Source organism: Pagrus major, chromosome 19 (assembly GCF_040436345.1).
Source record: "Pagrus major chromosome 19, Pma_NU_1.0".
NCBI lineage: Eukaryota > Metazoa > Chordata > Actinopteri > Spariformes > Sparidae > Pagrus > Pagrus major.
Genome location: NC_133233.1, coordinates 16,725,771 through 16,749,138, shown reverse-complemented (window position 1 = coordinate 16,749,138; position 23,368 = coordinate 16,725,771). Strand labels below are relative to the sequence as shown.

The 23,368-nt window shown below is 40.7% G+C and overlaps 1 protein-coding gene across 4 annotated transcripts in view; it reads right to left on the bottom strand.

Moving 5' to 3' along the window:
* Positions 1-21,950, bottom strand: part of arfgef1 (ADP-ribosylation factor guanine nucleotide-exchange factor 1 (brefeldin A-inhibited)) — a 56,355-nt gene extending 34,405 nt beyond the window's left edge. For all 4 annotated transcript variants that reach the window (XM_073488189.1, XM_073488192.1, XM_073488191.1 and 1 more), the window contains exons 1-2: positions 21,658-21,950; positions 844-874 (exon numbers count right to left, since the gene is read on the bottom strand). In XM_073488189.1, the coding sequence (XP_073344290.1) occupies positions 844-874; positions 21,658-21,781 (155 nt within the window). In that variant the 5' untranslated portion in view covers positions 21,782-21,950. The remainder of the gene's footprint in view (positions 1-843; positions 875-21,657) is intronic.
* Positions 21,951-23,368: the final 1,418 nt, after the last annotated feature.

Below are 23,368 nucleotides of genomic sequence, written 5' to 3'. Positions count from 1 at the left end.
GAATGCACAAAGGGAAGCAATTTAAATAGGACTGCAGGCTAAAAAAAAATAGATCTGTATTCCTGGTTTGAACTGCGAGACTATTGCATCTATATAACAAGAAAAATGGGTGAGAGTTGAAAAGTACCTGAGATGAATCCAAATGCAGCAGCGTTTGTATGAGCTGGGTGTGGCTGCACATATCGTCTACATCTATCTATCTATCTTTGATCTAGAAGACCCAACCTTAGGGGCAAAATTTGAATGAAGTTGGGTACTGGTAATGCTAATTTTGTGAGAATGGAAAAGCTGCAGAGAAATAATGGGTGGTGAATATGGAGGAGGGTGACAGAGGGGAAAACGGTGAGGGATAAAAATGTAAGAGGGAAGTAAAAAATGAAAACGGCAGGAGGAAGAGAGGATGGGGAAGAGGAGAGGTGGCACTCATGCTACGTTTCATTCCAAAGCCCATGTTACTTGGCAGCCCAGACATGAGCACACACGCACGCACGCACGCACGCACGCACGCACGCACGCGCACAAACACACACAGACTCTCAAAAACAAGTTCAGCATTAGGCAGGGGTTCGTGAAGAAAGCCATTAATGAGAAGGCAAGGGGCTGCTGAGAACAGGCCAGGCAGAGAGGCACAAACAAAAACACACTGCACACACACACACACACACTGCACACACACACACATACTGCTCTAATCCCCTTTACTAGTCTGAACACAGGAGAAAGCAACAGAGGCTTGCAGTTGAGCCATGAATTTTACAGTGCCTGAACACGCAGAAAGAGAAACAAAACCCATTAAATGCCCCTAGATGCCTCATTGTGTTATGTAATTAATCAATTACTTACCTTAATTTTTCTGATTCCTCTTTGATTTCCTCTGAAAGAGAAAAAAAAGGAAAGGAAGATATGTTAAATTAGTCAAGTTTGAGCCTTGGGGAATGTAAATTCTGCCATATTTTATAGATAATTATACCACGGGGAGTAGAGCGCATATCAGGCCTGGCAGCACAGAGGATGCAACTTATTTGTCAAGGGCAGACTTTTTGAAAATCTTCTCTAAAAATCCTTGAATGCACAAGTGTTTGCACCTCGGATCAGATTATGTTTTTAAGAGCTTTTTAGGAAGCTGAAGTCCCTCCCTACTGTGCTGTGCCGACACATGCAGTTCACTGCACATACCTCACGTTTCATTCTAGACACAAGAAAAGCACTCGGATTAAAAGTATTCAAGCAGATAAATGTGTGCAGTGTGGTTTTCGCCTGAATGTCATTGTGTCGTCATGGTGACAGGTTTGTTGACGTCCTGCCGCCAAGCAGAAAGGGGCCTGGTTAATGTATTGCCTCGGCTGCGGCTCCGGTGTTGCAATCATTATTCACTCTGCGCCATGTCCATGAGCCAGGCCAACATTTGTGTTTATTTCACAGATCTCCAGGCATGAAAGCAGTTGTATGAACTTGCTGAGCACTGGCACAGAAGAGCAGGAAAAAAACAGACAGACAGACAGACAGAGAGAGAGGGAGGGAGGGAGGGATGAGAGAGAAAGAGACAGAAATAGAGCGAGAGCGAGCGAATGAGAGGCCAATTGGTACTAGACATTAAAGGGGGCCTTCAATGAGGAAGCTTTTTAAAACACAGTGGCAATCGGCAGAGTCCTCACAGAATTGCACCAGCCTGCGATGGTTGGGAAAAACCCCAGTAATGCAATGACAGCCCAATTATTTCACTGCTGGAAGGCTAAGAGTCCTTTCAAAGAAATCCACTTGGCGAGAATATTTAGCACTTAACACTCCGTAGAATTAAATTAAGGATGGTTTCAACCGTGTTTTACTGTACTATCCGTGAGGGACATGAGGGGAAAAAGTCACAAAGAGACGGAGCAAAGCCAAGTGTTGCTTTTGATTTGGGGCCGTCTGATGCTAATTTATACATCCCATTACATACATGCTGTCTCAGTTGGCCTACAGGACTTGTATGAGTCGCCGTGGATCCTAAACTGGCATGAGATCCAAGCACAGATCATCTTGTCAACTTTTCATGTCATTACTCTGAGACCACTGAACCGGGTTTGTGGATCCATGACCCGAGTCTCGTCTGTCTTTCTGTGGCTAATGTGCATCTGTAATGATGGCTGTGCTGCACTGGGCAACAAATCAGATATGAAATCATAGATGAGGTATAATAGGGGACAGAATGACTTCAATGCCTTTTACACACAGAATAGGGATGATTATTGTTCCTTTCATCAATTGTTTAGTCAGTAAAGTGTACCAGAGCCCAATCTGAAATACTCAAATTGCTTGTTTTGCCCAACAATAATCCAACTATATTAAAATATGTGTGAATGCAGACCAACCTTTTATTTTAGAGGCTGCAAACAGCAAGAATGGGTTATTTTTCATATTAATGGTTGATTATATGTCTGCAACAAACCAGCAATTATTTTACTTATTGGTTCATTTTTGAAGATTATTCTCTTCATTATTTATTAATTGTTTGGCAGAGTTGAAATTGACATTTTCAAATGTATTGTTTTTTCAAATTTCTTTGACCAACAGTATTAAATTTACCATCAGAGACGACTGAGACAACGTGCAAATATTCACATTTTTCAACCTGAAATCAGGGAACCTTTTGTATTTTTACTTAAAATTGACTAATAGTTCAATTGATTAAGTGTCCCAACAAGAATGTGAAAACCTATCTGGAAATATGATGATATTTCTAGCATAAACATCCAATATGTCTTGTATTCACACTCAATTTGACGGATAAATGGATGCTTGACCTGAAATGCACTTCGGCTGCCACCATAAGATGGAGGGACAGCATTCAGTCTGAAATGAATCTTACTTTGGGCTCAGGCTGACAGACTGATGCAGTCAGTGTGAATGTAGCGAGAGATTTAACAGGAACAAACAAAAACAGAGAGACGCGAGACAGAAACAAACAGATGGAGAAAAATGTGCTGAGAGATACCAGGCACTGCTGATAAATTTGTTGTAATGATCAAAACGTCTACTATTGTCCTTCTTGTATCTATTATTGGGAACATTTTTGGAGAAACTCTTATTATATTGTGGTTGTTTTATTCCTCTTAGGCTCTTGCGCCATTATAGGTTTTGGTTTCTAAGCTGGAGGTTCTGGCTTAAATAGTAAATACCTATCAACTATCTATACTGCTGCTCTACATCCTGATAGTACATATACGGTATTATAGAATATGGCCTGTACCAAATACATTGTTCGAAGTCACTACGACTGCAAAAAATGATCTTTACTATCAATTAATGTGTCACTTCTTTGTTATTAAAAGGTCCCATATTGTAGAAACTGAGATTTCCTGTCTTTTTTTTTATTACAAAGCAAGTCTAGGTGCTGTTCAAGTCTTGTGAAAGTATCACATTGCTCAATTCACGAAGAAATGCCACAGGGCATATGCGGAAACTGTGCCTTTAAACAAGCAGTCAGGACTTTCGTAAGGTTGTGATGTCACTAAGATACAGTCACTGTCCTCAGCCACGCCCCCAGCATGGCCCTGGTTGCAAAAACACCAGCAGGCACTAAAATAGAGCGTTCAGACTAAGAGTGAACAGAGGTGCTGTAGCAATGGTCAGTATGAGAAAAATAATGTGCTTTTTGAACATTATATATGATCTATCTTTAAATTGCTTGCTGACCAACAGTCCAAAACTCAAATGGTAATTAATTTACAAAGACATAAAACAGAGAAAAGCTGCAAGATGTCATACTTGAGAAGGTGAAACCAGCAAATGTTTTGCATTTTTTGCTTAATGAATGACAACAACGATTGATCGATTATCAAAACAGTTTATTCATACATTTTCTGTTGATTGAGTAATCCATTGATTGTCACTACTATCATAAATATTGTATTATGATTCTCATGAATATTCGGCAGACTAATCCTCTTGCCCTGTGTATTCCCTTCAAAATTTGAGATTTTTGACAACCAGTCAGCTCCAGAGTTTATTTCACCAAAGTGAATAATCAGTACAATCCGATCTTTTATCTCTCCCGGCTACCCTTTCACTTCAGTGCTACACAAAGCCCAAGATCACAGAGTCGGACCCGAGAGAAAACCAGAGCAATATCACACTGCACTGCACGCTACAGAGAAAAGAAAAAGATGAATGTCTGTCAGTCTTTCTCCAGCTCTGCTTGGTGTCTGTGTACATCTGCTGCTCTGTAGTCCATAATATTAAAGTTACAGCAGGACTCCAGAGGTCTCTTCTCCAGGATGTGTGAAATTACAACATGCACTGACCCAGGCTATTGCACTTTTAATATTAGCTTCACGTCATATGATTTCTGTAGCACAGGGTTATTATCAGATTTATGCAAATACACACATAAGTCAAACAAGAAGACAGACAGGCGGGCACACAGGCAGACAGAATGATGGGAGGGGTGGGGATTGTCGTATTGACTGTGTAAGTAACCATCGGATAATTAGCTCGGCTTGTCAGGAGAGTGTTGATGAGGAACTGTCACCCCAGGATTTGAACAGCGAAAACCATGGCAACGGTGGGTGGTGGTGTCGGTGATGAGAGAGAACAGATATATAAGAGCTGGATACTCCTGAGACTGGGCAGACGACGCGAGACGCAAATTAAAGCTGTGCGATAACGACTCATCTGCCAGCTACCGGTTTCAAAACAAACACATACAGTTATACAGCACAGACATATGCCGGGAGGCAGGCACAGACAGCCGAGTGGGACTCTACACACAGGCACACATTCAGACCTGAACTATTTTTTATTTATCAACATCTCTTTTTTAAAAACAAACAAATTAGCCATGCAATAATCCTGCAATGAATGAACCCAGTATATACAAGAGACACCTGAAAAGGTCACTAAACATAGTCAGATCAGATGTCCCAAAATAAAACAATGGCTTAAAAATTCATGAGCACAAGCAACCAAGACTACTTTACACTCAATAAGTAGCTTGTATACGTGAAACATTTTTATTTGCATATCTATGTATTCTGTTCAAACACCGTGTTTCTGCACAGTTGCTGATAAAGGTCAGGCTACACAATATTATTAGTATTATACTAGTGGAAGTGGAGATCAACTCATATGGGTTTTATTAGTTCCGTACTTAAGTACAATTTTGAGTAGAGATTCACCGATCGACCAAAAAAAACCAATGCTGTACAGCCCTAAAAAAAAAAAAAAAAGTGTTGGTTAAAAATGGCAGCCTTTTGTCACTTATTAACCAGACCCCACCCTCCCTCTAACTCCGCTCTACAGCAGCCATACTAAATTCAGCTGACCTTGGAGACGCTATGTTGTGTGCCCTGCTTTGTCCCAGGGCCCTGCTATAATCAAAGGAGAAACAACAAGAGCGGCAGTGGTTCAGTTGAGTGGTTAAACAGTGTCGGTGCCGCCGTCAAACAAGACAAAAACGATGCAGATGAAACCGATAGTCTCACCGCTTTTCAATTTGACGAGTCTACATGAAGAAGAGGCTTTTGTGAATCAACTTATGAAAATGTGAATCTTGAGAAACAGACTTGCATGAAGCCCAAAACTGATGTCTCCACACATCTTTTGTTCTCTTAATAAATTTTAAAAACGGCACTGTGAAAAAAGCCACTCCACTTCATCCAAACTGACTCAAAGAAACTCTTGAAAGGAATTGATATGTGCTTTAAATGCTTTGGTTGTGAGAATAAATTGCTATAATTTTTATATCATAATACTTAACACTGAATTACAGGCTTGACTTTGCTGTATCATCAGCATTATCGCTGTGCTGATGCTTCAGCAAATGAGAAGAGGATTACCGGCCCTCAGCATGCTCGTGTTAAAAAAAACTCTGAGGCTGTAGCACTGCTTTTATCAAACACCAGTGGGGAAGTAGCATGCATCAGACACCTATTTCACTGACCAGATACATTAGAGGGAGCCATCCTGCTCTCCTGTGAGTGCAGCACTGATCAGACCTCAACACAAAGCCTTTGAGAGCTCCATAATGTATGAGAGCAGCATGCTAAGCCTGAATCACCTTAACCATTTTCCCTCCTCTGCGAGGTATTTTTTACCCTGACTTTGACCCAGATCCTTACAGTAGATGACAGTAAATGAGCATTAATGTCGGCACATCAAATTTCCCCTTGGAGACATCACCATTTTAAGCCTACATTCAACTCTTCTTTCATCATCAGGAGCCAAGTGGGTCACATACACGTAGAAATTTCCTTTTTCAGTAATGTAATATCACACTGGGTTACTGCTGTTAACCAATCCAGCTCTGACCAAAGTCAGTGCAGGTACTATGCAAGGGTGAGCCTTTCACTTTGGTTTCAGGTTGTACAGTGTCCCATACACCCTGTGGTTGTTATCTATTCAAGGGCCCCCTAAAGCTGCATCCAAGCTGGGGAGAAGGTCAGTCAAAAGCTGGCTAATCATTTCTCCACTCTGCTGAGAAGTGACAGCAGTCTCCAAGCCTGGTAAAAGGCAGGAGTGGGCTGAGGGACATGCATGAATGCAGCCGGACATAGGCAGGCACGCACTCCAGTCAGGTGCTTCCCCACTGTCAGATGATATTGAAGAGCCTACAGTGCTAACAGCCTTTGTCCTGTTGGTAGGGAAATAAATCACTTCCTCAATTTCAGAAAACATTCAGCCCTGCAAGCCCCTTCTACTGTCTTGTTACCACAGCACACATGAAAGTTGCTGAGTCAATTCTGCCAACTACTGTAATGACAAATATCCTCCTTGGAACCACATTTATTATTGGGTATCTCCAAGTCTAGGCCTGTCACAATAACTTTTATATTTTGAGGCAGGATAATGGCGATAAACAACATTATTGTCATTTTAAAGCAACATTATGCAACTTTTTTACCTTGAAATAACAGCTCCAGAATCATTTTGATAGTACAGTATCTTTTAATAGGGTGAATGGTGTCTCTGTCTCAGCTATTCCAGCCCCCTATCACTTGTTTCTGCACTATGTAACTTCAGTGAGAGGGTAGGATCACAGCGTTACCTACATGTTTACTTCAAGATACAAGTTTTCCACACATAACATTGTTATGACGCAATGAGTTTTGTTTGTAGTTAGCACCTACATTACGTCTCAAAAACTGTTACAGTCCTGGGATTTGTATTTACAAAATACAGTGGTGTTGCACTCAGAAACTGTGGGGGACGGCATCTCACAAAATGCCGATTTTTACATAATGTTGCCTTTATACATTTTTGTTTCACTGACGGTGAAAGACGGGGAAAAGTAGAAAAGTTGTCCATTTCTGCTCAAAAAAACAAATACAACAAAACCACCTGACCAAAACACTTTGCACACCAAGTCTTATAACAGCAGGGAAAAACAAGCTAGTTATTTTGGCATCATGTTGGTTAAAATGTTGGTGACATTCTTATGTAAACACAACGGGCAATATCAAAGTCTGGTCAAGGTTATGTATATACAACAATAAATCCAAAAGATAAGATAAGATATGTACGGTAAATTGATAACATGGCTGTTCATGTCTTGTGAAGACAACGCTGCACAAACATTGCTATATGCCAGCCTTTGTGGCAGACTTAATAAAGCCAACATAATAGCCTCAGTAGAACAAAGTCTGATATACGACACCTGCACGACAAGGCTGCCTGTGAAAAATACATGAGATGATGACGCCATTGAGAGAAAAGCTTCAGCAACTCAGCTCAGAATTCACCTCATAAAAAACAAACAAATGCCACCTCCATCACTTCAAAAAAACGCTACAATGTTATAGCACCCATGGTACACGTGATTAGTACTGTACTGTCCTGTATGAAGACTGTGAAGAATAAGTGAGAGGGACAGATGTTATTATATGAGAGAAAAAGGCACAATAACCTCACAGCTTCAGGTGACTGTGTGTGACTGAGAAGCCCGGATAAACACAAACACACACACACACATCATGACTGAAAGACGGTAACATCACACTCTGTAGCTGAACTTGACAGTGAGCAGAGATGGGTTTCTGCAGCACATTATATAATGCATGTTTCAAAAGGGGCTTATCAGTGATCCCTTCAATCACACTTACACTGAGCTACAGCAAAAGCTGATCATGGCTTAGATATCAAGTGCACAATAGTGTAGTCAGCCTCTTAGGATGCAAATGTGCAGCTGTGGTAGATATGGCTGATGAATCAGCAAGGGAAGTATTTGGGAAGCTTGAGCCAAAGGTTAGAAGTAGGATTGTTGCAGGGTTACCAGTTCAAATCCCTCGAATATCTGGCGGAAAGTCTGAGCTGAGTGAAGGAGAAATGTGCTACCCTCGTGCTGCGCTTACTAACAAAATCCCCGGAGCAATGCCGTTTACACCCTATTGCTCCAAATGTTAGTTTATGTATCTGGATAAAAGTAAACAGTGTTGCTAAAACATCTGTATGCATATTTATTAAACCCTCACTGAATAAATAAACACGATGGAGAACTATACTATGTATACAGATGATGATGAATTTTAAAAAATACAACATCAATTAACACATACAAGCAGAATGTTAGTCTACTTCCATTATGTATCACATCGAAGTCCCACTGCTTCTCGCAGCTGCATCACAAAACAACCTGCTCCCCGTCTCTCACTGTCGACGAGAGCTGCTCGCAGGCTAACTCCAGTCTCCTTCTTCCTGGGCGCCACCCTGCCTATAGTGGCGTGACAAAGCATTCCTCAGCCAGCAGCAGCAGCAGAGCACCCTGCTGGGAGTGTCCGCCACAGGGAGGACAGCTCGCCGGAACCATTAACACAGGAATCACAGGTCCCATCTCCACCCCTGGTGTGTCTGAGCTCATGTAAGTTGCGCTTGTGCAAAACTGCACTAAGCAAATGTAACTCCATCAGTTACAAATAGCACAAAAGACTGACAATTTTTCCTGATTTGGAAAATTATGGATTCATTTTGATTAATCTGTCAATTATTTCCTTGTTTAATCGAGTAGTTGTTTGGTCTGTAAAATATCAGAGGATGGTGAAAAATGTTGATGAGTGTTTCCCAAAGCCCAAGAAGATGCACAAAGATATTCAGTTTACTGTCATAGGAGTAAAGAACCAGAAAATATTCACATTTGAGAAGATGGAATCAGAGAATTTTGACAAAAAAAATAAACAAAAAACACTTTACTCAAATTGAATAATTACCAAAAAAGTTGGCAATTAATTTAAGAGTCGACAGCTAATCATTTAATCGATTTATTGTTCCACCTCTAGTCCATACCATAGAGATAGGAAAGTAGCAGTTGGTGGAGCGAACCACAGTAGCAGGAAAAATATACTCTGACATAACTGAAACACATCTGCTCTCCAATTAAATGTTCCCTGTGGAGGTTTAAACCCTTAGTAGTGCTATGGAGTTTACATTACAGTGTACATTAGGACATGTGTGTTTGGACAGCCAAACACTATTCAACTGATCAACAATGCGCCAGCAAAGGCAGGGAAGGAGAGGACTGCTAGCAGGTAAACAGGGATGTAAACATTGCATGATTTACAATACCTTTTTAAGAAACGGCTTTGCAAATGTTTTATGAGGAAGGAAATGCATTCAACACATTTGTTACCTCAAGGATACACATAATGTATTCTGGTGAGTAACACAAAATGTAAACATAACTTTGAATGTTCACACGAAAACTCCTAAGGACTTAGTAAAGAATCCAAAGTTGCAGATTTTAATTTTGTTGAGGACAAAGTCTCAAAGTCAAAGTCAAATGCTTTCATAACTTGTTAATTTTAATGTATTATTTTTCATATATAACACAGGTCCATAATACAGCTGCACATTGTCCATGGAGTCTAAAGTAAGGCCTAATTATTTTTGTAAACCAGTAAAATTTTGTTACACTGGATGATTGTTAAACTTGGCAGATTACCATGTAAATGTGACCTGCATCACAGCTTTCCACCAGTGTTTTCTGAAAGCTCTTTCAGTTTTGTTGTTAAGTGTGAAGCTATTGTGAAAGAAAGTTTGGACAGGATTTAAATTTTTGTCAAGGGTATGAACAAATACACAAGTCCAAATGTGGTTTTAAACCGGCAGCAGCTCATCCGAGGTGCAGTACATTTGCAGAATGTTGTGTAAATAGAGGCAAAGCGACCATTACCTCGACCCAAGGGGGCTCTGCTCGCTGGCGCATGCTGTCAATGTGGACACTTCATTTAAAATATCCGGCTACTATTTAATTGTTCATGCAGCCCTGCACTTCTCTTGCAAAGCTGTGTGTCAGGAATAGCTTCCTCTTTTTTAAGTGTACAAAATAGGTTGGTAAAAAGTGATCAACCCTCATATCTTATAAATCAAAAGGTTGGAAAACAAGATATCTCTTTCCAAAAGCCCAACAAAGAGCTTTTCAACAAAGTACCCCTATCCACATACTGGACTCTCCTCGGCTCATCTGAGCGGTATAATTATTCATTGTAGACTTCAACAGCGTGTAAAGCAGGGAGAGCCACGCGATGAAAAGCCTGGGAGGCTGCGCACACCTGGGCAAATATTATTGCTGACTAAAACTCATGAATCAACACTAATTCAATAAGTAGACATTCTGCCAGCAAGATGTTCACACATAGAATCACAATAAAAACATGCACAGGTACAGTACACACAAACACATTTAATGCGCATGCACAAACACCCAAAAATCTCATGAGGGCTCTAACATTTCATCAATTAAGCCACAGCAGAGCCTGCACACGGCTGCTCCACTGGCGGGGAGGGACGGCGATAAACAGACGGCTCTCCGGAGACGCTCTGCAGTACGTCACAAGACAGCAGCAAGAAAACAGCACGCTGGGAGGGGACAGCGGGTTCAGAGACAGAGTGAGGGGAGGAAAGGGACAAGGACGAGGCTGGCTTCCAAAACAAATCGGCTATATAAACCTGTCTCTCACCAGCTCTGTGGTTTGTGTCCACGTGCTGTACGAGTGTGTACGTGTAGGTGCTCATATTACAAGGCTTCTAGAGGGAAACAGTATGCGAGGTCTTATTTTAACACTTTAGTGAGGCATGTTTTGGTTCTCTCTGTGCATTAAAATCTGGTACCACAGTGCGAACAGAAGAAAGAAAGAAAGGGAGGAGTACAGAGAACGAAAAATGGAAAGGAATTCAATGCATCCTAATTATTTCCTGCCCGTTGGGTGGGTCAACAGTCTGCAATATGATAATAACTCCTTCCTAATGGGCTTCCAACAATCTCTACACTTATACACAAACAGTAGGGGTTAGAGGGCATTCCCTGACTCAGTTTCCATCACCTGAGTGAGAAGCTGGACACTGAGAAAGGGCATCCAGCCTCCTGCAGTAGCATTTCCATTTCAAAGAGCTTAGAGCCCATCTGCATCTGGCATGGGTCCCATGCTTGGCTCTTACCACTCCGCATGCAGTGATCAGCTTAAAATTCAATCCAGTGTCAGAATGTTTTTCACCTCAGTAAAACACGGTGGTCAGGTAACTGTGTGTTTACAGATATAGACCATGTAGGAGGTGCAACCAGGTAAACAAAAGAAGATATGTGTGTGTGGTGGGACAGAAATGCACTGAGGAGACAAGAAAAGAAACCTCTGGACTCAGATGGACATAAACTGTGGCTTTATGATGGTGCAAGATGCAAAAAATAAAGTTTTATCTCCATTCAGAGCCAAAAACTGACCCCATTATGAAAGCCATGAGCATTATTACGTCTCTGGTGTATTCATTAATCAAGCAGCAGTATTTTGCAGACAGTTGTAATAAGCTAATGTCCGTAGGCATGACAATAAAGACTATACTGCCGCTTTGCTTCACTGAGATAGGCTAATCTGAGGATGAATCTATGTGTAGGTGTCTACCTCCACCTCCGACCAAACAAACACCAAACAAGGGGCAGCTGCGACCACCACAGAGAGCCTGAGAAAAATCAGACCCCTGACATTTCTATTGTCTGGGCTGAAAGGAAAGGTTGCACAGCAGTAATTACATTTGGAGGGTAAGAAGGAAACACTGTCAGAGGTTGTCTGGGCTACCTAATCGTGTGCATGCTCATGCTTGTGTGTGTACGTAACGCACACACACAAGCATGAGCATGTGCGCGTGTGTCCAACCAACCCCTTCATTCGCACTTGCATAAGCCTGTGTCTAATCAATAGTCTCACTCCCATGGCTGATTCAAGGCTCTCATTTTCTCGCCAAAAAGTCACTAAGCACTCGGCCTCCACAAGGCCTTGATTACTCAGCTGTTGGCTTTGTTATTGAGATGAATTCATCTTTAATAACTTCGCTGCCGACACATGATTTGGCACTTTTCCGCTTCAACACTGTGAATTGCACTTTCTGTCTTTTGCAACGGGGTTATTATTATTGTGCAGGACCGTGCTGCACAAGTTGGAGATAGTGAGCCAGTGGAAGATAAATATGTGTACTATGAACTGTGTCCTCCACACTTTAGTCAGCCAAAGTGTCCCTTTCTCATCCAAACTGCACTCTTTTAGGTCCCAGCATGCTTTGCAGTAGAGCCTGACGGATACTGGATTTTTCTCCGGCTGATGCCGATACTAATATTACAGAGAAAAAAATTCAACAATTCAAATATCAACCAATATTCTCATATATATATATATATATATATATATATATATATATATATACATATACACACATACATATACACACATACATATACACACACACACACAAAATACATAAACATATACATAAACACATTTTTTTTGCAATGATCCCTCAAAAGTGGGTATCACGTAATGGAGGCAGGATATTTTATTGTCCAAAATGACATCTATACTATAAAACAATAAACTTCACAGGTGATTTAATATTACCCCAAGGTAAAGATCTGCATTATGTCCTGTAAAAAAATTATGTTTTTTTTTTTTTTAAATCAGACAGCAGATATACGGCGATACCAATATATCTGTGATAGGCCAATATCGCCAATAATATCGACTTAGCGACAAGCTATGATTGAGTAGAGCTCATGTCCTCAGAGCTCTATGTTAGACTACTGAAGCTGAAGGATTTTGTAGTTGGATTACACGACACTGGAAAAAATGACATTTTCATATTTTGGTTTTCTGTGATATATATTGCAATATGCAAAATACATGAATTTTCACCATATAACCTCAACGTTGATAGCTAGCATTGCTTAAAGCCCTCTGTAGCCTACGAACATTGATACAACATGTTTTTTCATCTTTTTTCCATAAGCCCACATAGCTAGTTGTGTACCTTTAAAGGATTAAACCCACCATGGCCCTTTACATTTCAGAGGACCCATCATATTGTAAAATTTGTATTCAACTTGTAAAGTGAACATTACGACGTTTCATTAATTCATGAAGATCTAGGTTAGAAAGTGAATACTACCAATATCATTATTATTGCTTAGCCCACTAAGCTAACGCCTCTAAAGCCTTGGAAGTGCAGCTGCTGCGTCAGTTTTTATAACACTGGACCGTGCACCGGAAATATCACCCATAAATGTTTCCCCAGCAACCTCCCCAGTGACCTCCTCAGGAAATTTGTGGATATTTATCAAAATAAAGTGTCGTATGGAGTCACAAAGTAATGTTGGAAATTCCCAAACCACAGATGGGACAATAGCTAACAATGTCAGTCCCCCTGGTTGGTTCACCGCTTTACTCTGTTGAAGTTACATTACTTACAACCTTAAGCGCCTTTCCACAAAGCCATTACACCAAGGATATAGACGCTGATTTTGTAGAAAAATGCATTTTGATTTCAGTTCAATTTAAAGCTCTTAATTTCTTAAAAAACATTGCCTCCTTCTTCGCAGGCCTTCCTCTTTTTGAACTGCCTCTTCCTCCCTTGATCCCCCTGGCTAATGGTGATGTATTACAGCTTGGTACCAACTTTCCTTAGATGAATACAAATGTTAGATGAATACAAGATAGATAATACAAATAAATACAAGCACCATGAGATGAAACAGAAACAAAGAGGGATAGAGAGAGGGAGAAAGGGGAGGGTTTCTTTTCATTTGCCTCATCTGTTTGCAGTATAATTAATTTATCACCTATCCCAGGACTGAAGGAGGCACCAATGGAGAGAATTGATGTATTATGTATGGAGGTATCAGGGTAAGAAAATAAATTTTAAAAAAATCAGACTCCTCCTTCTAAATTCTAAACCGTCTCCTCTGTATAGATAAAAGGATTATTTATGCTTTCAGAGTGAGCACTGGCCCTGCCATGTTGACTACTCCACTGCTCATTATCTGAATACCAGTCAACCTTTGGGGTTACAAGCAGCTTAAGTGTCTGCACTTAGTCTGGAGGGGAGAAACGAGACAGAAACCAGGCACGGGGCTTCACCCTTTCTCATTTCTCCCTTTACTTCAGGGCAACGTAGCAGTAGACTTGATTGTGGAACAATTTATATCAACACATGAAATGTACCTTTTTAATCACATATAGCAGCTCTCCTGCCCTACTCTAACCATCTTCATGAAACAATAGACTAGTACTAAAAGGTGTTGAAAACAATCTTGATATTTAATTAGGCTAAATCCCTCTTGCCCGTCAGAATTTTAAGGGGTAGTGGTTGAAATCTCCCCCTATGAAAAGGGACAATCCTTCAAGACCCTCATACATCATGAGTTTTCGTAAATGGTGTTTATGTAAACAGACGTTTACATCTTCAGCTATTTTGAGTTACTATGGCAATCCTGGTATTATCATATTGCCATTTATCTGATTGAGGTAAAAGAACATGGACACTCGCTATTTTTTCACAACGTCAAGCTTAATCAGTCATCAAATAAAAAAAGGATCCTTGCTTCATTACCTAATCACAAGCAATGTTTTATAAGCTAACATTAGCAACCCGTGCTCCTAGCCTGCCAGTCTGCACAGATATTAAAGGAACAATACCAAAGCCAGCAACTTCGCTGCTGGACTTTGATTAAATTTCGGGTGTCATATGCCGTCAAAGGGCGGGAATGCAACATTGAAATACATCAAAAACATAGCCAGCTACTGAGACATCAGGACACTAATAGCAATCGTTTTATGCTTGTTATAAAGAAAAGGACGACAATACATTTAAATGACAGAGTCCTCAAACCCTCAGTTTGAAGTTTACCTTGTTAGGCAGCTGGATTTCGCAATATCACAGGTATGTAATCACGCAAATCCATTTTGCCAGACTTCAAGCTATACACTTGGGACCGGTCAAAAACTGATCGGACCAATCAGCATCCTTTGAGGAAACAGAGGTGGCAGCTACAGGCGTGGTTTAGATGTGACAATGGCAAGAAGCTACTGCTAGCTCGTAAACAATGGCGGCCCCCAAAGAGGTTAGCGTGGATGCACTGCTGAAAACACACCTGACCATCTTCAGTAAGAGTTTGATTTAGCAACGGGCACAGCTAGTAGAACTAAACTGTCAATTACTGTTGATTTGATTGGTTGAACTTGATGGTTACAGATGGTTCATCAAAGTGTTTTCATCGTAGTATTTTTTGAAAGCACCTGCCCTTTTCCAAACAGTTTCTAGCAGCTCTTTCTCAGATGGATTTCAACAAACCTTTTTGTGAAACAAACCATCTGGCGTGTCAGGTCAGTTTGAAGTGTGCCCCCTGAAAAACCTCCATTTGGAGAGCCAAGTAGCCCTAACACTTCACCCTACCCTTCTATCCCAACAAGAATCAGGGCTCCCGGAGAAATCAAAAAACATATTTGGGGACATGTGTGCTGTGTTCCTCTGAAGCGCGATGACTGGGAGTAGTCACTCTTGATATTGAGTTAAATCCCATATCCTATGACTTCAGTGGTGCCATTCCTTCGACACACAGCTCCACACGCTTGCAAGAGCAACTCCAGTCTTTGTGGCACAGGAGCCTTCAGTGTTGACAGGCTATTACTTGTGAATGAAACAGATAAATGCTGATTTGGACGTCGATTACGATGGCAACAGTAGAAGCCTTGAAGCTTCTTTGGATTTTTTACTGTTGCTTGGACAAAACAGGCATTATTTTGGACATCATCTTGGGCTGAGAACTCTCAATAGGATTTTAATCACTACTTTCTCAAACTTTAATGATCAATGGATTCATAAATAATGTAAATAAACATTTGCTGCAGCCCCACAACAGACGAGAAGGGCAGACACTACCACAAAGCATTTTGGGCTTCTCTGACAGAAATTAGTTCGTCTAGTCTGGTCTCTATTTGTTTGTAGCTCCACTGTGGAAGATGTCTTTCATACTTTTAAGAGGTTAAACTGAGGTTAAACACAGCCTCAGGATAACTCATCTAGTGCAAAGAACATTTACAGCAGCCTTACAAATAAGGGTGACATCAAAATGTAGCTGATGGCTGCCACCTCTTCCCTCCTTTACACTTCTCATCCCCCAGCAATGCCTTAAAGTTTCATCAGCAGGTTCACTGGTGTGCCACCGCTGCATGGAAATCAGAATGAAACTGCCTGACTTCAACTTCTAGGTTGATAAATTTATGTCAGGAAGGATGCTGGTAAAAAGATTGTCAGGTACACAAATCAGTGAAGCTTTTATTATTCAGTAAGTGTGCTGCACTTTTTTGGGAAGGCTGTGTGGGTCTTCAGGGAGTCATGGTGCAAACCTTGATTAACAAACGGCATCATTTATAGCCTGGTGCTTATCATGGGCAAGCATGTGGTGACTATGATGCAGCTTATCATGGGGAAGCAGCACGTGTTTGCCATCCTTAATGATCTGAGATACATTTGTCCCATTGGCTTCCCCACCAGATTTGCCTACTCTTAAGAAAAGACAACCCGTGCAGGCAGTGGCTTTGAGTTCGGTGCAAAAGAGCAGCTTGCAAACTCTTGTCGATGTTTGTGTGTTTACAGCAATTCTGTTCAAGGTTATTTTGACCTTGGATGGGAAAATGTTTTGCCACTCAAATGCCATGGCATTACTTGAACCTGTCAGATAATGTGGTTTGTGTTTGGTCTAAATTAAATTTTACAGTGAAGGAAAAATTTCTCAATGCTGAAAGCAAAAGAGCTTTATGTTGCAGAGGATCAAGTAAGGAAATTACTTAAATTCTGCATCTTGAACTCAAAAACAACTGATTCACAGGTCTCTGCAAATGAAAACACATATCAACCGAGGGAATTAAAGTAATGGAACAATCTGACAGCATATTTTAGAATCGTTAACAATTTTTAAACGGATTAACAAAATGTTTGGGAGCTTAATAATCATCCAAAAACTAGAAAAACTATGATAACAAAACACACAACAACATTTAAGAGAATTTCACATCTGCAACAGACCTCACATTTTAAAGAAGGATAATCTCAATGAATTTAGAGCAGGAGCACTAATCGAATCAATTAAAGAAAGCAAACATTACCATTATAGTGTGCCAAAATCCAGTGAACCATGTCAATATAGCTGCTAGCTCCTGGTTTATTGTAATTTCTTCTCTCATAACCACCCCATGTTGCAAAACATTCAGATTTAATGAATGTCAAACCCCGCAGACCATCAGGAACACACCACAGGCACTCAAACCATCAATATCTCCGAGCAAGCAAGCCGACAAGCCAATTGACATCAACAGTAATGCTTGCTCACAAACATAACTTTTTGGCATAAATTCACACGCTGCTCTCAAATACAGCCCAAACAAGCACTGTGATTTGACTGCTCAGTGTGAAACAGGTGAAGTTTCTGATGAAGAAAATCGAGCATTTAGAAAGCTATGAGAGCCTGATGTTTTTCTCAAAAGTTGATGGAGCAATCCAGGACCTAAAAACCACTGAATAAATGGATTTAATTAGGTGGCAACTAAGGTTTATCCAACTGGATGTCCTTGTTGTTCTGTGTCTGTTAGCCATGCTAGTTAACTGCTATTGTGATTTTAGATGACAACAAAAAAAGGTTATTGAGTAGACATTCAACAAAGCTTCGGACATAGTGGAGTTCCCGTTCCAGTGGCTGCTTCAAGAGTGTTGATAAAATATGCATCTGCAGGTAACGGAAATTGAAGGGAGGCATCAACAATGCCGCAGCAACAGGTTTCCAGGCTGCTGTGACCTCTGCAAGTGACCCTCAGATCATACACCTTATGGGCAGAGATAATGAGCAGTGTGCTCAGCAGGACTCATCTCCTTAAGCGACTACTAGCCTGGAAACGAGTCCTCACTCCTCTTAGCATGCCAGCTTGTACAGAGACGCTTTATTTAGCTTTTTACATTCACAGTATGACAGCACAGCCACATAAACTTCTCAAGCTGGAGAGGACAGGTTGGTTTTACAAACAATGGGACCATCCACAAAGCCAGCATCATATCAAGTTAGCAACGCGTGACAACAATGAACCAAAGCCTTTGTGTTGGCTTCTAAGAGGTGGTAGGCATATACAGCCTGCGGGCCTTTGATATTGTGAGTTAACTGTCAGTCTTACCCTCCTTCTGACAGCTCCCCTCAAAGAAGCAGACGGTGTGATCCAAAGATAACAGGACCTGCACCGCTGCAGTTTAGAGTGTGTGAGAAATTGAGATGATGTTCTTTTTGGGGGGGAAACTGCTGAGTGACATTTTGATAATCCAAAAGAAAGGTCAGTTCAGTTGCAAGGAAGGTGGGCTGTCTGTCAAAGGTAGCCTAGGCAGAACCTTTTACCTCATATCTGCAACCAAAAAACAAAATGGGCTTCCACAATATATATATACACACACATACACACAAGAGTGCAAATCTGTATGAAGCTAAATAAAAATACCAACTTGTATTATGCAACGTACTACTCAAACAATACCTAGTTTTAAACAGTGTCAACTTTCAGTGACAGCAAAGAGGAGACTCTGGCACAGGCACTCTCTCTGAGATGTCTCAGAGCCCCAAGAGCTAGGGGGGATTATGTAAGTCACTCAGTATACTAGGTCACCCAGTCGTTTTTGATATGCACTACAACTGTAGAGCTGCTACGCTCATTCCCGAGAATCTCATTTCGAAGATTTTTGATGTACAGCTGAGTCCCAGTGTGAAGCTAAAATCAACACAGTGACGAGATTTTTTCTACTATTTCATTGATGCACTGTAATGCTGCACAGTAGTTTTACATGAGCAGTGTTCTTTCCTTTTCTGACCTGAGAGGACTTCCAACAACTGACTGTGTGACTGATTGTGCTTTTTAAAAGGGGAAGTACACCCTAAAATAGAATTTGGTCTCAAAGGTCCAGCAGGTAGATATTAGGATGATTTAAGATTTATTGGCAGAAAAATGGAAAATAATATTCATAATATGTTTTCATTAGTGTACAATCAAGGTTTTTGTTACCTTAGAAAGGACCTTTTACATTTACAGAGTAGGGCTGCAATGATATGATATTTTCACGGTACAGTAACATCTCAGAAAATATCATGGTTTCATGGTATCACACAATTATAATTATTATTGTCAATTACAATGACCCTGACAGGAATTCAAACAGAAGGGTTATTTTTGTTGATTTTTGATACTTTCACAAAATATTATGTCAGGACAAACATGTCATTTCCTATAAACTTGAAATATACATTTTTTTAAATAAAAATTTCTATGATAGAATTCAATGCTGTAGACAAGCAAACTTACAAGGTATGATAACAGCTGATTATCATATCAGGGTATGCCTTGAAAACCTGTATACAGCTGTATCCCCACAACAGAAGGAGGGGGTCCTCTTCCATGGGGACCGTCACGTTTCTACAGTAACCCAGAATGGACAAACCTGACACTGGCTCTAGAGAGGGCCTTTCGCATTCTTTAAATGTTTTTTGAGTTGAGAGGTATTTTGTTGGTTGCTATCTCCAACCACCCAACTAGATGCCATTAAATCCTACACTCTGAATCTTTAACTGGTGAATCTTAATCAGCAGCATAGAGACAGACAATGGTGATGATGTCATCTACAGAAAAAATATATGGAGCTGCTCGATAAACAGTAAATAATGGAATAACTAATCAGATGCTATATGACAGTCAGTAGCCATGGTGGTTTTATTGGTTTACGGGTTTTGTTCTGACTCACTTTCAGTTGCAATAAAACCCACAGGGTGTGTAGCAGATTCATTTACAAAAGGACAGAGTTTCACCTGATGACATCATCAATTCAAGACTTCATGCTCAGATTCCCTTGTAGGGAAATATTAGAAAAAAGCTCACTCACTCAATGAAGGCTAACCACTCACAGCATTTATTTTCTGTTGCTCTACAGACAATACGGAGGGGGGGAAGAATATATCACTTGTGTGGGTGGTTGGCTTTTATAAAAACACCAGAGCAAGCCTTGACAAATACAGTACAGTTGGTGTACTTAGCCTTCAAGGCCATTGCAAAACCCCCCCAAACAGCTGAATGAGCTGATAAAAGAAGCAACTGTCGGAGCAGGTAGGATGTTTGGCTGCTGCACAACATGGACCCATTGTTTCTCTGGCAGTGTCATGTTACTCCCCTTGCAGGACAAAACCCAGCTTGTTCCAAGACACAGAAGAGATTAAAACAAGTCTGACGTGGAGAACAAAAACAAAGGGAAAGCTTTTACGAGCCATGATCCTGTGTGAATGTGTGTTTTGTCCAACCTGCTTTAAAATGGTATATTTATTTTAAAAAAAGTAGTCACTCCCAAGGACGTGTTTTACGAAAAAATACACCTGCTAACGAATAGTTTAATTAAGCTAGCACGTACAGTTCAGCTAAAAGCGGATGTTTATTGATCTTGACTTCAATATAAAAGCGCCGTCTATGTGATAACGGCTGACGGGGGTGTAGTTATTGTTGAGATAGTCTGTAAATTCAGATTATCATACCTTAACAATATATTAACTTCTTCTACTTTGGTGTTTCCAGTATTTGTCGCTTTGCTCATTTTCACGTGTCCTCATTGTAACTTTATTTTATTAGTTGTAACCGGAAGTCGTTCACTCCGATTTCCGACATCTTGATTTTGTTCTAGCATCGAGGTGCTACTGACAGCTGTCACCGTCTGCCATCACTCTCCCGACTTTACATGTTGTTTCACAACAGAATAATAAAGAAGAGAGCCGGGAGCATTTAATGATTAACCTGGCTAATGAATAAAAGATATAATAAACGAACAAACACGTCTCCCAACACTCCCTGCACAGCTACGTCTGCTGTGTACCAGGAAGAGGCACAAACACCTCACCTTTATGGGGTTAAGCGTGTGAAATTAAGCAGTGTCTGTCCATGTAGCCGACACTTGACGAATGTGTGATGTGTGGCTGTGGGTTAGCACGATATTGAGGGAAGACAGAGCCGCTAACAACTTTGTTTTCTGCCCGGTTGTCCGGCCTGCTCTCACAATCGCTACTAGTTTCGCAGCATCGGCTCAGTGTTGCAAACACCCACCCCTCCTGCACCATTTCCGTGTTTAATACGGAATCATTCCCACGGAGCCCGGTGCCACGTCAAGTAAATACGCAGGTTTTTGCTGAAATAAAACGCGAGGCACTGAGTAGGCAACCACGGCAGCCGGTATTTGATGAATGGAAAATACGCTGCGACATTGTTGAGGAACAACCGGGTTAATAAGTGAAAGGGTGCATGACGTGTCTAAATCAATGAGTCCAAGACAGCCAAAAAGCGTGATGCTAAAAACAACACAACTCACCTAGTGCCACCTCGCAGGCTTTGCGCAGTTGTGAGTGGTGAGCCTTTTTCACCTCCTTGTCGGCCAGGATCTTTTCCAAAGCTCGTGTGAGGAACATGTTTTTCGTCTTTTTGCCCTCAAACATGTCGCACCGGAATTTGGGGCGAGGTGTGCCTGGTCCCAATGGAGGGGAGGGGAGAGGGCTGCAGCCGCCGCGAATGGAGATGTATTCCCTTTACAAATGTCAGCCGCAGAGCCCCTAACAGACAAACATAAATAAACACAGAAGGTGGGGTAAATCCCTCAGATTTCCATTAACGACCTGCCTCCTGCGCCATGTTGGAGAGAGGAAACGACGTCACGTACGTTTTGAGAGCGGCCGCAGTGAGGCAGCAGGGAGAGAGAGAGGGAGAGAGAGAGAGAGGGAGGAGAGGAGAGGAGAGGAGGGGTGTCATGAGTGTAGTCTTACAGCTAAGCTCTCCCCACACATGTATAAGCCCACATGATCTTATTAAACTTCCATGTAAAATAACTGCCATTAATATATGCATGTTATGAATTAAACCAAGCACGCCAAGCTTCAAAATGTGCACGATTTCTCCTTTTTTTTTCTTTCTTTGCTGAATAAATCATGTCACATTTACACTAAAACATGGAATATATGCACTTTATACAGTGGGCTACTTATGTGTGAGATGTAAGAGCATTTGCTTAAGCCCGCATATTGTTGAATACGTGGAAGAGAAGAAAAGATAAGCCTATTTGTAGTTCTTATATTATCATGATACAAAATAATTTGGAAATATTATTGATTTAAACACATTTGATTCTTTTCCTAGTTCATATTTATTGAATGGCTTTTTTCCACTTGACAGCCTGGAATTGGATCTTTTAATGTCACTCAATGTCTATCACGTTTTTATCTACCACAGGGGCATCCACGTTTGCGGTGTTTTTCACCAGTGCTCCTCCTACCCATGGCCAAATAAGGAATATTTTATTTCTATTTAATATAATCAGAAAAAACACAATCTTAAAACATTAGTAACCCAGGTTTTTCCTTAAAAAGTTCCTATTGTCCACAATACTATGATTACAAATGTGTGAACCATGTCCTGCAATTTCTTGTTAAACATGAAATATTCAGATACTGTGAAAATGAATATTTGCCCTCCCATGTGTACCATTATTTTGCAAATATCTTTATGTCTGTTTATTTAATCCTTCCATCACTTTGCTTAGAGCTTCACTTCACCTATGACTGTGCGTACCCACATGTTTAGTATTGCTGAGCTGCCTTTTGCAGCCTTGGGTAACATTTAGCAAAGTCCAACAGAAAATACATCCAGGAAATCTGGCAATTTGACAGCACGGATTTGGCAGTTGTGGGAGGCAGAGTTCACTTTAACTTTGGGATGTCTTATGTGTCAGCTTCACCGTTTCTGAATCCATAAATAAGAGCCGAGCTGCAGAATCAGAGTGGAAAAGAAAACGAGGAGGATGTTTAAAAAAAAGGTGTCATTTTATATTTAAACAGGTCAGTGAGTTTATCATATTGAAAGCCACATGACTTAAATAATGTTTATTCTCAAACATACCAATCAAAACATGTACAAAATATGGGCAAAATTGAAAAACTGAACTTTGATTGACTGACAAAGATGAGATTAATGTGACAACATGAACAATTTCTGTTATATAACAACATTTATTCAAGTCAGACATTTCTTAG